Consider the following 15,979-nt stretch of genomic DNA (forward strand, 5'->3'; position numbering starts at 1 on the left):
TTGATATGCTGACACTAGTATTAAATGGGGCCCCCTCAATTGTAAATAGCTTTTTTAAAACACGTTTTTCAACATTAGTACTGAAAATTGGCAGTTTACATTTGTTTTTAATCAACCTGCTTTCTTTTTGGCTACAAAATTCAAAAAGTACAAGAATTCCAAACTGTTGGATAATTGGTGTAATGCTCTCTGGTAACAGTAGTATTTTTTTCAAAGCACTGACATTCACTTAACAAGCAGCTAAAAAAATAAAAATAAAATAAGTTTCAGTGTATTTTTTTTACTACTTAGTTGTAGTGAGACTACAATTCCCAGCCTGCACAAGGAACGGAGAGTCGCATCATTGTTGCCAAGGAGACCAATATTATAAAAATACGCTTCTTCAAGCGACAGAATGTAAGACCACGAAGAGAGACTTTAAAGTTTCACGCAAGCAGTCAATATCTCGGGATATTTTAATTTCTGAAAAATATTATTCAACTATATTTTCCATATTTGTCTATATTGGCTGTTTTGCGGATAACAGAGTTCGTTTAAATCGGCTATTTAATTTAGTTTTGTTTTGCATGCTGTGAATAGTATTGCTCAAACACAATGTTAATGAATCTGTGTAATATTAATTTTGTTTATTTTTCAGACACAGCATCCAAAGAAAATAAACAGAGGCGTTGACCATTCCAGTGAAATTTATAGAAGGCAAGTTTTACTTTTGCGGTTTGTCAGCCATTTAAACTTGGTTCCCTGCTTAAGTACAAAGACTACGGAACAAAGTAGCAGCATAGCGCGGTGATTCCATTTGTAACTTTGGATTTTTAACATAAGCATGAAGCGGCTGATAAATATTATTTGAACGACAAAGGCCAGTTACTAGAGTAGCCTTTACATTGTCTGAATCGTTTCAGAAAACGTGTATATATGTATGTAAGCATAAAAACCTTTTTTTGCAAAATACAGTACATGTAAATACATTAAATGGGAATTAGTTTAGTGATCAACGTATGTCGTATAGGACTGAGCATTGGATTGGCTTGAAGAAGGAGTCCCTTTCACACTGGCACTTCACCCGGGTCCCGACCTGGGTTCTGGCTATCCGGGTCACAATCCCACGCAGTGTGAAACCACATACCTGGGTCATACCCGGGTTGACCCGGGTCCCAGAGTTACAGCATGTCGACCCACCTCCTGAGGTGGGTCGACACGCTTTGAACCAGGTTGAGCGAGACAAGATGGATGACGGCCGTTCATGAGCCAACTAAATAACGAACAGCTGTGCCTACGTGAAGGTTTCACTTCCGCAAGGAACGTTTCTGTTTATTCTGTTTAGCCATCGTTTTGTTGCTTGAGCCACACCATGAGCCAGATTGCAGCAGGGCTGAAGAATCATTTGCTCTAATCAGCATTTGGGCCAATGGTTCAATCCAGAGAAGTTTGGATGGAAGCGTCCTTAACAAGCTGCTTCCAGGGCATTGATATGCACATTGTGTACTTGCATCTGTCACCCAGGTCAACCCTGCTTTATCAAAAAGCAGTGTGAAATCGCATAGCCAACCACCGGGTCCTGACCCGGGTAGGTTCTGACCTGGGTAGAGCATGCCAGCATGAAAGGGGCTTTGTGGTCCCTCCAGTTAGGGCAGGTTTGAAGCATGATTGTGGTGTAATGTTGAGAAGTTCTCCCGAGATTAAGTACTATCCCTGCCTCAATGCAAATGTGTCTACCAAAATGCAACTGCTTTATTTTCATTTTCAATACTAAATTTAACTTTAGACATTGTTGGATATTAGTCTGACAAAAAACACAAGCATCTAATTCAGATAGGGAGTTGTGATTGTTATGAGGAATAATTCAGCCCTGGGAGCTGTACATAGTGATGTTTGCTACAATGTGCTGGTATAGAATGTTGCAGAATTGCAATTTGGCTTGAGCTTTTTTGTAATCTTAATTAAAGCACTTCCTTGTTGCTGTTTTGATACGCTTTTCATGTTACACAAGCTAGCGAAAGATGATGGGCACTGGATTACTCCTACTGGTGTCATTTATAAACCACATTAAAAAAAAAAAAGTTTAGTCTTGTTTTGGAATTTAAATAAATAGGTCAAGTTCATCTTCTAACAGGCTTAGTTGAAAACAAACAAAAAGAGCCGCTCCTGTCATGCAAGGGCTGTTGTGTGCCTGTGCTGTGCACTGACCCATAGAGGGAGCTGGACTCCAACAGTCTGTCCCACGTTTCAGTGTACTGCACGCTGGGCATTGTGTGCTGGCACATAAGAAATGTTTTTCTTCTTCATCTTGATATAAAACCTAGCCCATCACATTTTCTTTTTAAATATACAGGGCCCGATTAAAAAAAAAACGTTTTCGTGGTTTACTGAAGCAAAACATGAACTGTTTAGCCTCTTGACCTTGACATATTTAAACGGGGGCGTCCATAAAGGGAGGTTTGTTTTACAGTTGAATGGGCTGGGCAGTGCCAAATAATAATCATATGATAATGATGGACAAAAGGGTGTGTGGAGAACAGCTACATGGCTTGGGCCAAGCAGACATTTTCCATAAGATGGAAGATGATATTTAATGCAATAGCTCGCAAATAAAGGTGTTTTTAATAAATGGTCCCGAAATCCTGTTGAACAGTAATAATATCTGCAGCCAGTGAATGCCAACATGTTAAATGGACAAAAATTACATTGCACTCATAACCCTTTGACAAAATTACCAGCTGAGTTCATTTCTAATTCATACCGCTATACTGATCAATAAAACAAACAACATGATAATACAATTAATGAAAGAAAATAAGTTGATTTTTAATAATATATATATATATATATATATATATATATATATATATATATATATATATATATATATATATATATATATTCAACATTTTGTTCATAGTATATTGCTATGATAAATGTGTAAATGTTCCAAAAAAATGTACTCTTACAAAGGGCGTATAAAACAGCAGGATATAGTGGTGTGTGGTACACTAATCTACACTTGACAGTGTTTAGAAAGGTTTCACTTTTCAGTGTTAAATGCACCAGTCTTAAGTTCTTACAGACGCGTGTGCCATCTAATTTCCCCAGTAAAGCTGCTGTTGTATGTCAACTACTGTCTGTGTAATTTCAGGTAGTGTGCTGTAAATCGAGGCATGTTTAACGCAAGGTCAGATACAGTAGTTGAGAAGAGATCCCCTAGTGAGACAGGGAGTGGGGACGGTGTCTGCACAGCTTACAGAACAGAATCCTGCTCCCCCAGTAGGACCCCTTTCAGCAGGATCACTAGCTACAGCCGTGGCAGCAGCAGCAATCCCAGCGTGTCTCGGGATGCCAGCTCCGATCCGGACTACTCAGAGTCTTTCGAGTCCGAGCACAGTTCAGACAGCTCTCAGTGTAGTTCAGGCGTAACACCATTCTCAGCTAGGAAGAAGCAGAATGAGAACAGGGAGAGTTTGCCAGCAGTCAAAGGTGAGAGAATGTGTATGAGGTAGTAGTAGTAATATAGACAAGCCACTGTGTTTTATTCTGAAAAGGGATAAAATACATACGCCAGCAACTGAGCAATTGAAAAACTATTACAAATAATATAGTAACAAGGCATGTAAAAATAATTCCCCTCCAAGGATGTCGATAACATTAGGAATGTCCATGCATAGATACAGCCTTCATATACCAAACAAATCAGAAGGCATAACATACAGCCTTTTCTAAAATGACTGCTTGTACGTTGTTCCTAAATATAAAGAGCTCCATTCTCAAACTCTCACCGGTTTATCTCTCTATTAAATCTAATTTACAGGGGTGCTACTAGTTTGTGTGACTCAAGTAAACCATCACAAATACATCTTGATGATGTATTTAGCTTTAACAGTACAGTATGAGTGTGCAATCTGATATTTCTTCTGTAAGTACAGTGGCACCGAATCATTTTCATACTGCCTCAAGGTCACAGGTTCAGTGTAAATCATTTTGTTATTGTTATTTGTTACTTTTTCCCTAGTTCGAAATAAGAATCCATTGAGAAATCCGCAAAAGTGGACCAGCTATGTAAAAAACAACCGAACTGGTAGCATCCCTCAGATTAGCATGATCTCCCATAAGCCAGGGAGTGGGCCTGAAGCACGTATCTTGTCGGCCCGGCTCCACCAAATCAAGAAGCTGAGCAACGACCTGCACGAACTGCAGAAGAAACTGAATGCCGTCGACTTGGAGAACAAGCTCCTGAAGCAGCTGCAGAGCCGCCACGCCAAGGCTCTGAGGAAGTTTGAAGACTCCGAGAGCAGCCTGCCTCAGATGATGGCTCGCCACAGCAATGAGGTGAAGAGCCTGAAAGAGCAGCTTCGCAGGTCCCAGGAGCAGGACCACATCGTGTCCCACAAGCTGAGAGCAAGCGAAGCAGAGCTGCTGCGTACCAAAGACAGCCTGCAGAGGCTGCAGCAGCTCTCGGAGGACAAGAAGCTGGAAGAGAGGGAGGAACTTGCACGCAAGCTAACAGTGCTCAGAGTCAACACTGGATACCAGGAAAAGAAGATTCAGGTACTGTGTCTCTGCATTCTATAAGAGGGAGGGGATGGGAGGGGCGGAGTTCATGCTGTTTTAAGGCAGTGGCTGTTCTGTTTTAAATAGTACATTTTTTTAGATCTATATATTGTTGACTTTCATTCCACAGTGATATGATTCATAGGGGAAAGTGGATGAGTTAGAGAGGGTCTGCCAGGATATGACATGATTCTGTTGATGAAGAACAGATGGTCTGCTGTGAATTACAAGGTTATAATTAGTAGTAAAGGAATACATTTCTGTAAACTACAGGAGTGTATACCCTTATTATTTAACAGTTGTCACACGACACCTGTATAATAATAAGACTTGACGTGCCTCCTGTAAGTAATAAATACAAAGCAGAAAGCAGATACTAATTAAAATAAATCAAGTACACCCAAACATACATGTGTCATTTGATCTTGTGGGTTTATAGTGTCAGGTACATGTACATGTACATGGTCTACTTTTGACATTATGGGCTGGGTGTAACCTCACAGCAGCCCAACATCAACGTGAAGAATTCTTTTGGTTTTGTATATTTTGGTACAAATATAATAATAATAATAATAATAATAATAATAATAATAATAATAATAATAATAATAATAATAATAATAATAATAATAATAATACATGCTGGTTTTATGCAGTGATTTCACAGTCTGACTAAAACAAATCTGCTGTGGAGAACCTATTTCTAAACAAATGTGAAGGATGCCACCTGTGATGGAAGTGGTGTGCGTCCCTGTGAAACGGGGCATTGTGCTGTTGTTAATGCTGATGTTGATGTTCAAGGAAAGTAAAGCAGTGGGATTATGTAAAGAGGATTATGACTAGCACGGCTGTTTAAAGAGATTCCATCCATGGGTTGTTTAAATTGAGATAGAGGTTAGATATCTTATTAGAACTAATCAGACATCCAGCCAAAGGACACCTCCCAAACACACCGCTGTGATAGCAGAATTGTAAGATAAATCAATAAATACTCCTCTTCTCGAAGTTTGATATCATTGTAGCTTACAAATATTTCATTACAATTGTTACAGGAACTAGAGAAAAAGCTTGAGCTGTGCAACACTTCATTTACTCGTCACCTGGCAGCAGAAAGCAGAAAGACCCTGGAATCTCGAGAACTGTCAAAGTTCTTGCAGATGCAGTTGGATCTTCTCAATAACAGGATCCGGGTGAGCGGTGTTAGTCACTTCGGAAATGTTTACCATAGATTATAGGTAACCTTGGTGTGACTAGAATGTAATCACTTGTAATGGTATCCATGGGTTTGGTTCAGGTTTCCCACTATTGTCCAAAACACCATTATTAAACCAATGTGCTTTTTCACAAGAGATTACTACTGTCATCCTGCCTGTTTTGTAAGAATTGGGTATTCATTGTCCTAGAAATGATCATGTGCCCTATCAAACCTATACTCAGATTTACATTATCCCCCTCTGATGATATGGAGAGATACAAAAGTAACACTTTATCAAAATGTGGATTTTTATTGAGAAAAAAAATAACCAACAACAACACAACAGCTGCCCTTTTTTATACACTGTAATTATTTCAGGAAAAAGAGAGAGAATTGGAAATTCAGTATATCTACTCAAATAGACTGCTGAAAGGCTCTCCTAAGAGGGATGTTCTGCCAAAAGGTAGGCAGTGATTTCAGTAGTGCACTGGAAATGTGCATGTACTGTATAGAGACCTACTGTACAATTTACAAAGTGCATTTTCAGATCCTATGGTAAATTAACCTGCACTGCATTCATTAATAGCACCTGTAGCTACAGCAAAAAAAAAAACATATGTGTTCCTCTTTTTTTAAACTGCAACTGCCTCATGAAAACCACCTGTGCATTTCCAAGTGTGATTCAAGCCAAATTTTGTTAAATGCATGTTTTCATCACTTTTATTTGGCAAAAATACAGTACTTTAAATTGTAGTCAGGCTGTGCAGATCTGTCTTGGTAGTGCGGAGAACTGGAGTTAATACAAGGATGGAAATCAAACTATCATTGCATAGCAGTTGCACCCATTCCAGGTTTTAGCACGAGCTTGAATAGCCACAGCATAGAGGTAACAAGCTCAGGTGTGTTGTCTAAGTAAAACCAGGAGTGGATCAAACGGCTATGCAATGGGAGTGTTAATTACATCCCTGTAATATCCACAGACACTCTCTAAAGCTAATACCATTTTTTATAGACCTTTTAAGAGCACATAAGAAGTTGGAGATTTATTTTGTGATGGTGTGTAAATGTATTTTAGTATGTTTCTTTTTTCCTCAGTGAGAAATGTAGCGAAATCTGTTCAGACAGATGATTTCTTCCACCCACCACTGCCCTCTCCGTGCTCAGTACCCGATGCCAAGGAAGAAGAGACAGATACAGTAATCCAAATTGTATTTCTAATTTAAGCATTTTTGCAGATTCAGGTAGAAAGACTTCTAATTTCTGACTAACGTCTGCTACAGTATTTAGATCAATTGAATAGAACACGTTGCGTTCTAAAGACTTCCTTTAATAAAACAAGCCAACAGTACACCAGTGGCAGGGCCCTGCTCTCACTTTCATATTTAAGCACCTATTTTATTTACAGGTGAATATGATAACAAATGATTCATATCAAGAAAAGATAAGTGACAACGAACAAATGGAGGAGCTGCAAACAGAAGAAAGATTGAATGGAGGAGATGATTCTTATAGACCAGAGCATGGTGAGAACCAAATGGGTTCATTAAATATGTCTGAATTAATTAGTTAATGGTACTTATTCCTAGTTAAAGTAATGCTTACCCGAGATAGATTCATGTATTTAAATTTTCAGGTATTTATTAATTACCTTTGCTAAGTGGACTGTATATAATTCAAAAGCAGTAGTATAAAAAATGCTAGTAAAAACAGTCACAACTTCACTGTTGTTGACTACTGACACACATGATATGGGCACGGTGCATTTATAATTTACAGTAAGGGATCATGGAAACCCTTGACACATCATGTGCTAACTGCTACCAAATACCACCATTCTGTTTAGTTTCCAACTGACCTTAAAACCAGCCTTCATTTTAGATCAACTCATTCCAGAAAACAAAGAGGAAGATGATGAAGACGAGGCAAGCCAGGAAGAAACAGAGGAATTCGTCAGCCTGGAAGAACAAAAGAAGAGAGAAAGGGAGGACGAAGAAAAGCATGATTTGCTCCTTCGGGAAGCTTTAGAAATGGAAGAGAGAGAAAGAAAAGACCAGACTCAAGAAAACAGTGAGATGCTCCACAATGAAGAAGAAAGCCAGAACAGTATTGACGAGCTGTATGATTTTTCCGATACAGTGGAATCCTCCGCTAAGAACAATAACCCCCCCATTAAGCAGAGGCGACAGTACACATTTAAAGAGACTGTCCAAAACCTGCACCACGGGCGACCTGCTCATGGGATGACTGCCTCCAAATTAAGCAACACAAGCTGGAGCAAAACCCCCACAAAACAAGCCAGTGGGCAGCTAGAGTGTGAGGATTTGGGAATAAGTGGGTACGAACCATCCTTTTCCAAAGCCACAACAGTGCCGAAGCAGAATGGAGATGGACTGGAGATGAAGGGAGGAGCAGCAAGAAGCAAAAAGAGCAGTCTGATGGAAGAACTTTTTGGTCAAAGAAATATGCTGCACAGCAAACATGTGGGGCCAAGGGTTAGCGGCTATAGCCAGGGAAGGAATGCAAGAGCAAACTGCAATGCACATGCAAACCCTGCTTTACACACAAAGGACTGTGACTTTAACTTGATGAAGAATGACTTGCTGTACACAAAGACGACAATGACACAGCCTACCAATCGCTTGAAACAAAAGTGAGCTTTTTTGTTGTTGCCTGAAGCTATTCAACAAAAGCAATGGATTATTCCAATAACATGTAATTTATCATTTGATGTTGCCAATACTAAAATTACAGTAATTAGAGTAAAAGTAATTGAGATGTGATTTATTCATTTTGTATGCTGTTTATGTACCCATTAAAAAGAAGTGATTGGACGTGCACATTTTCTCAACCTTTTTTAATAGCAATTCCTTCGCACTCAGTGCTATAGAAGTCAAAGAGAAGACAATTCTTTTAAACTTAAAAGGTGTCTGTTTTTACAGAAAAGTGAGAGGAAGGTTGTTTTTTAAAATATGTCTTTGTTCTTGAGTAGATAAATGCAAATAGAGGCATTTCACAACAGAAGTTTGGCCAAACTCAGCAATAAAGTTTAACAACAAATGTTCACTAGTTTTAATTGGATGGGAGAAGAATACACCTGGCAGGTTTTTTTTTTCCAGTAATTAATGTGTTTATTGATATATCCTGGATACGTAGCATACAGCAGCTGCACAACACATGTAAAGGAAAGTAGTGTTTTTCTTTTTTGACACTTCTGTCATAATCAGAATTGTATTCTGGACACCTAGAACATTTCACATCTACCTCGTTTTCAATACAGAATAAATAAATAAACTTGTGAGCAGTGTAGTAGTTTGTCCTTTCCATTGTCTCATATTGGGACACATCTCTACAGGCTACAGGGTTCCAGACTGTTGATTAGTGTAGTGGCTTTGTAGGTCTGCCAGTCTTCTGTCTGTATATGCAACTAGTGCCAGGGCCAGCAATGAACAAGTGCACTTCCACTAACTCTCGCTGCCTCGTGGGTAATGCTTGCGTACTGTTGCAAATTTATTTTTATACAATTGTTTTTAATTGTTTTTAATTGTTCTCCCCCCACCCCCACCTGCCCCCACCCGCCCCCACCCGCCCCAACAGGCCCTGGGGTCATTAGTTGACTGGATGCTTGGGCCCAAACTGATTTGACTGCCCTGCACTTGTATTACTTTCTGAGATCAGAATCTTTTTTTTCTAAATTTGTATTGCATAGCATCTTTGTGTAAATAACAGTGGGAGGGAATTTATAATTGTGTATGGCAATAATACCTTCAAGAGCCAAAATTGTCCATATATATATATATATATATATATATATATATATATATATATATAGATAGATAGATAGATAGATAGATAGATAGATAGATAGATAGATAGATAGATAGATAGATAGATAGATAGATATAAAATAAAAAAAACATCTTTGATTACCCTGGCTTTCTCAACTTAGTTCAAATCCGACCAACCCTTGGCAGAGGACTATGGTTACTGTTTTCAATCCAGGGGACCCTTTCAACTCAATCAACTTAAAACCCAGGTGTGACTAGAATAGAGCATCTCCAGAAGTAAAATATCACACTGACAAGTGCAAATAGTCAATGTGAAACAATAAATTAAAAAAAAGACATCCATTCACTGTCATGTTGCCATATATACAGCAACATAAACAAATCCCCAGTTTTAAGCTTTGGGAAAACAGATGAAACTGGGTTTGATTACAGGGCAATACATAGAAAGCTGGTCTCTCTTCTCAGCTGAAAGCCTGGAGCATGACTGCAACAACCTTGTTGCACACTACAAGCCAGCATGTTATTCCAACTCCACCTGCAAAGAAAACAAATGCATTTTTAAGCCATTTACAACTGCATGCTTAATAACAACGTCTAGTAATAAATAATAAAATACAACGAGATAAGTCATTCTACATGCAGTGCCATCAAGCATTTCATTGACAAACACTAGGACTCCTGCACTGCCATTACAAGCATACAACTGTAGGCCGCTTTAAAAGCAGCAAAAAAAACTGGTTATATTCAGAGATCCATCAGAAATGTGCTTTAGTACTGTAGATATATCACCATGACATCACTGCATTAACTTCTCTAACCTGCTACTCCACTTGGAAAAGCCACTAGACGTTCGAGAGGTGCAATCCATTTGCTGGGCAGTACAGTCACTGGGTCGGCATAATACTTCCAAATTAACGAGATCATTAGAACTGCCTGGGGAGAGAGAATCGTTTAAAATGACATTACTACAAGTACCAGTAAGACCATAGGTGTAATCAACATTTTATGTATATATTTATAGTATTGAAAGAATATGATTGATAGTGTCGCACTGTTTTTCCTGCAGTTTCATTTCCTGTGTGTACAGTATTTATGCCGAGAAGCTTTGTGCTGAAAACGTCATGCAATTTGTAACCTATGATGGTCAATATTGGTACTGGAGTCACATGTGACTGGAAATCACAGACACAGCCTCAAAAACAAAACTGAAGTTTTCTTCAATATACACAAAGCTAATGCAATATATAATAATAATAATATATCATGGAGCTTATTAACAAAAACAAAACATCCCCGGAGGACTAGCGTAAGGGGTCTTTCATCTATAATTGAATGCTTTGTAAACATGCAAAATACAAAGAGTGTCGTATGTGAAAAAGCGTGTGATCTGTATCATTGACATTCACTGCCATATCAGAAAATGAACAGTACGGAATTGCTTTGATGTTATTATTTCCCTCTGACGTTTAGCCAATATATTGGCATCCAACTGAGCATCAATCTGGGTAAAGTATAAACATATGTAATGTATGTGTCTCAAACAATGCTTTTTACTTACTTGTAAAATATAGAAGACAATGCTAACCATCCATTTTATTTTTGCCAGCTGACCAGTTCTTGATTTGACTGAAAAGAAAAAAAAAAGGCTATGCTAGTTGGTCCTGATTGTAAAACCTATAATATACTGTGCAGCAGATTCTTTACTCAAGCTACTGGTCTTTTCAATTGATCAAAAGAGAGGCTAAGATCAGAATACACACAAAATAAGTGTTTCTGGATTTTAAACTTCGTTTTAGATTAATGGCATCCACTCTGTCTCAAGATTATTACAAACCAGGGCTTTAGAAGTCCTCAGCTCACCGATTCAAAAAGACTTTTTTTTTTTCTATTCCTCTTTGCACAACCCTATTAATCTTCCACACACTGCAACTACTCCTAAAATCATCCCACCTGTTAGGGGTCAAACAAACCCAACCCCAAATCATTGTACTGGGGGGGCGGTAAAAACAGGAGATAGTTTTGATAAGGCCATAATAAAGAAAAGAAGTGAAAGAACTCATTAAAAAAAATCTCTTCTGCTGCAAAGGAGTGTTTAATGTTAAACAAACAATACTGTTTATATGACTGCTGTGGCAAATGCTGGAATAACAGAAGACACCCAATTGTATCTGATCAGTCACTAAGCACTCTACATAGCCCATGTTAAATCACCTGTACTGTATAGAAATATCACTTTGATCAGTCATTGAAAGACTTCCACAGGAAGGCTTTCTTGTCTGCAGATAAACAGGGAGTTTTGACTAGTGCGTCTCTTATGCAACTCTTACCAGGTGTACAACCAACAGCTGGGAGTGTGCGACAGCTGCCGGGGTGGTGCTTCCCAGCACAGCGCTGTCAGATTGTGTGAGATCACTGCTACAGATCTGTCCCTGCTATGAAGACGCTTTTCCCAGACCTGTGGTTATACCTCTGGTCAAGGTGACCTCTGCTCCTTTTTTTCACCCCAAAGCTAAGCTGTTTTTACTGTTCATACAACAAAAGTTTTGCATCACCTAGAATTTTTGGATCGAGACAAAAACAAACAAAAAAACTTTACATAATGTTAAATTAAATTCTGTTCATAAAATCAAAGAAACTACAAAATGGTATCGCAAAAATCTACCAGAAGCCATATAGTACAGTGTTTCATGTTAGATTTCGAAATGTCACATTTTTCAATTTGTCAGTTTTTCGTTAAGTATATGGAAAACTACAAAGCGGTATGTAATTCAATATGTTAACTTAACATTATTCAGCTGGTTTCATTTGACTTTATGAAGCAAAATTAGTTAATTCTATAGGGTGATGCTAAACTTTTGGCACTCACGTCGTGCGTGAGCCGTCCTAAAGTCGGGTGAGTTTACACTGCCTTTCGGACGGAGCTAATTTGGCACTGAGCCACCTCTTTAGTTGGCCGTTTTTAGGACAGCTGAGAGTAGGCAGTGTGCGTTTACACTGCAGAAAAAAGACCTGATAGGGCCCAAGGCCGTCCTAAAAACGGCCAGTGTAAACGTACCACGATAGTGTAAGGATTGTTGCCCACATTATGAAACAGGTAACACAGCAATAACAATCCATGATGTGGTACGGAACAGAAAAGCCAGAGCACTCAAAAACTTTTTTTTTTTTTTTTTTTAAATCACTCTTCCTGCAGTGTTTTAGAGGACAGATCTCAAAACCCCAGTGCACTAGAGCGGCCACTTTGAAAAGAGCTTTGAAACAGACTTTAAAGTTATAAATGTAAAAAGTTGTCAGGATGTTAACCATGAAAAGAGAAATTACACGTACGTTATTTAAACAGTTGTAGCAACACCTGGGGACGTGTAATGCTATATTTTTCGGAAACCCGCTACTTACTCTTTAAACCCAGTGCACAGGTAACAAGCTCAGGTGCGTCTTATTAAACTCATAGTAAAACCAGGATTGGATCACACTGCTATGCAATGGGAGTGTTTTCAATCCCTTTAATACTTGAGCTCAGTGAATAGAAGCACTGTAGGCCAGTGGCCCATGTGACATTTGTAGGGCACCCATTTGGAACAATAGTGAAAAGGCTGAGAATCCCAGTTTTAGAAAGACAAGACCCTTTACCATGCGTTTTGAGTTTGTCTGTCATCTTGTTGATCTTCCGTTCCAGTCTGGCGTATCTGGCAAACTCATCCATCATGCTGATGGTGGAGAGCTCCTGCTTCATGCTCTGGATTTCCAGCCTCATCTGGGTCTCCTGGTCAGCATCCTTCTGAAGGACCTTCGACAGCTGTGTGCAAAGACCAGAGGCACAACTTTCACAGAGGTAATGCGCTTCTCATAACATAACACAGCAAGACTAGAAGGGCTTAACCTTAACAGTCTTGCATCCCCTGCGAGAGGATGTTCAAACTGCAGAAAATAATAACTAATAAAAAAAATAATAACCAAAAGGGTTACGTAGGACCTTCCATTACGTCACGTGTGATTGCTTACATGCAGGCCTCAGCAAAATGCTTGTCTACAGTTTCTTGCAGTTACACCTCAAAGTGGTGTTAGCAGCGGCAACTCTAAATACAGGTGCTTAAATAATAAAATAACAATAATAACGATGTTAGCAATTTTATAAACAAATGACATAAAAATGAGACTCACAGGTACTACTGGCGATTTCATAAAGATCCTTTTTTGTTTTACACTGATGTGCTTTAAGCTTCCAAGATACTTTCATTGAAATCAGATGCATAGCCTCTTCACTATGTATCAATATCTAATTTTACCAGTTTCATTTACTTTCATTTTTTTTTTGGTGTTCATTCACACTTTAGCTTTTTGGAGCAACGCACAATTCTAACTTCAATTAATGTAAATTAAAATGAAACCGAGTGAGCCAGGAACTGGATGGGATGAGAGAAACATTGTCTGCACTAGTTGAGCACCATTGCAGTACAAGAATACCACAAACTAAAGGGGATTATGAGATAATCTCTTTTCTATCAATAATACCTACAAGGTGGCTAAGGGCTGTGGTTAGTCTAATGGTCACCTACACTGACACTGAACAATATATTAACCCCGGCAATGGGATTATAAGAAGTCACTGTGGTCCTAAAAATAACAGCTTTATTTGGCACAATTGTGTAAGATATACTTGGAACAAGCACAGGGCAGGAAACCAGTAACATACACTAAAAAGAAAAGAAAAAACATTTATAGTGGTGTGAATTTGCCAATAAAACATAATATGTATGTATGTATTTAAATATTCAGGGGAAATAATAAGGATTTGTCTTTGGCAATTTAAAAAAAAAAAATACAATACAGTAAATACTGACATGCATACAAAGGAGGGTCCACATAAACACAAACTATATGGTCTATAGGCTATTATTTCAGATAAAATCAACAGTTTATTGGTTTATACCTTAATGCAATTCTAAAGAGCTACACGAGGATAGAGAGTTAATTTGATACCTGGATGGGATAAGCCACCCCTGAATTCATTAAGAACAACCACCTATTTTGGGGGTAATCACAGGATGAAAAAAATGATTTTTTATTTGGACTACCAGCTGGAAATAATATGTTTGCAAGTCAATAGCACAATGTCTTCCAGTAGATCGTGTACCTGCCTCTGCAATCCATCCTGCCAGATGTACTACCGGTGTGGTCTACACAGTTAGTGTACAGTCACGTTGGTTGTCCCCAATACTTTATATGTAATTGTATTCTCACATTATTTAATTCTCATTGTAATCAAATAACATAGTACCTTAGAGGTTATAAATATGAACTGTTATTATATCTACTCGTTGTACAGTATGTATACAAAGTGAAGTTGTACCGCAGATATGCACCCCTTAATTGTAATAATATACTGTACCGTCCTGGGGAGATGCAGTACTTAGATTGCAAATGTATACTCTGTTACACGTTACGCACTTCACCCACACACCTTCCTGAAAAGGATTAGATGCAGTTTATCATATCAACAACACATGCGGGTGTTTGTTGTGACGAGTCCTCTACTGTGTGGTGATATGAATGGCTCGAATACTTGTACATATTTCAGCCGTCTGTAAAAACTACACATTTATAACTGGACGTGGCACGCCAGGCAGGTTTTAACAAAGTCATTCGAAAATGAATTATTAATTTTTTAACGGTAGTCAAGGTAATGCACACAAGTCAGATTGAATGAACTCCTGTACTCCCTAAAACAAATGAGGCCCGGGGCCTGGTGTAGTAAATTAACAATATCTGTATGCATTACGTGTTTTTGGGGGGTTACCTGCTGCATAAAATCACGTACGAGCTACTTACAAGGGAAGAGACTGACGGCAAAAACGTTTTCACAAGGTTGCACAAAAGGACGGCTCCGAGGACCAAAATCCACGCGTAGCTTTCCGCCATTTTCCTTTACACCGGTATTTTGCTCAACACAGTGAGGACGGCAGTGAATCCACACCCCTTATTAATTATATCAAGACACAGACACGCGGGTACTCCTTTTATTAAGCAAATAGTGTTGTCTACATTTTCTGTGGATCATATTTGAAGAGATAAAGATATCATGAAAAAACTGTAATCCTTATTAATCAAGACATTTGGCACAATTAAAAGAAAACAGTCGCAGCAGTGCTCCCCCCGCCCAACAGAAATAAATATCACGTGACTGGATTTAAAGCAGTGGCTAGAGAGGGAATTAGGAAATGCTTAAGTGCTGGACTCTTTTTACATTTTACGTTTCGTGACCACCCTTTCCCGTTACCAAAAAAAGAGGGAAAACCCAGAGATTGATTGGCATGCTAACCTGCCCACATAGGTGTCTTGTTTTGATTTAAAAATGTGTTGTCGGGACCTAAAAGGCCAATCAATGGCGACCAGGGGCGGAGAGTGAGTGGCCCATCAAATTGGTACTATATAATAAATAGAATGGGGAGGGGAGGGG

The 15,979-nt window shown here is 38.7% G+C and overlaps 2 protein-coding genes across 4 annotated transcripts; one reads left to right on the forward strand and one right to left on the reverse strand.

The window, feature by feature from the left end:
* Window positions 1–327: 327 nt before the first annotated feature.
* Window positions 328–8,563, forward strand: LOC117405542 (lebercilin-like protein). 3 transcript variants are annotated; one of them, XM_059030803.1, is made up of 8 exons: window positions 328–396; window positions 638–696; window positions 4,004–4,539; window positions 5,595–5,732; window positions 6,116–6,200; window positions 6,833–6,933; window positions 7,143–7,260; window positions 7,616–8,563. In XM_059030803.1, exons 3-8 carry the CDS (start codon window positions 4,090–4,092, stop codon window positions 8,389–8,391), a joined length of 1,668 nt encoding a protein of 555 aa, XP_058886786.1. In that variant the 5' UTR covers window positions 328–396; window positions 638–696; window positions 4,004–4,089; the 3' UTR covers window positions 8,392–8,563. The 3 variants fall into 3 exon arrangements, with proteins under 3 accessions (XP_058886786.1, XP_058886785.1, XP_058886784.1); XM_059030802.1 differs by lacking the exon at window positions 328–396 and having other exon boundaries at window positions 412–696; XM_059030801.1 differs by lacking the exons at window positions 328–396; window positions 638–696 and adding an exon at window positions 2,932–3,471.
* Window positions 8,564–9,647: 1,084 nt separating this feature from the next.
* On the reverse strand, window positions 9,648–15,676 carry LOC117405544 (guided entry of tail-anchored proteins factor 1-like). The gene is made up of 5 exons (XM_059030847.1): window positions 15,352–15,676; window positions 13,153–13,318; window positions 11,081–11,148; window positions 10,341–10,455; window positions 9,648–10,057 (listed from the first exon to the last, which is right to left on the reverse strand). The coding sequence occupies exons 1-5, from the start codon at window positions 15,439–15,441 to the stop codon at window positions 9,984–9,986; spliced, it is 513 nt and encodes a 170-aa protein (XP_058886830.1). The 5' UTR covers window positions 15,442–15,676; the 3' UTR covers window positions 9,648–9,983.
* Window positions 15,677–15,979: the final 303 nt, after the last annotated feature.

This window comes from Acipenser ruthenus, chromosome 9, assembly GCF_902713425.1.
Source record: "Acipenser ruthenus chromosome 9, fAciRut3.2 maternal haplotype, whole genome shotgun sequence".
Classification (NCBI taxonomy): Eukaryota; Metazoa; Chordata; class Actinopteri; order Acipenseriformes; family Acipenseridae; genus Acipenser; species Acipenser ruthenus.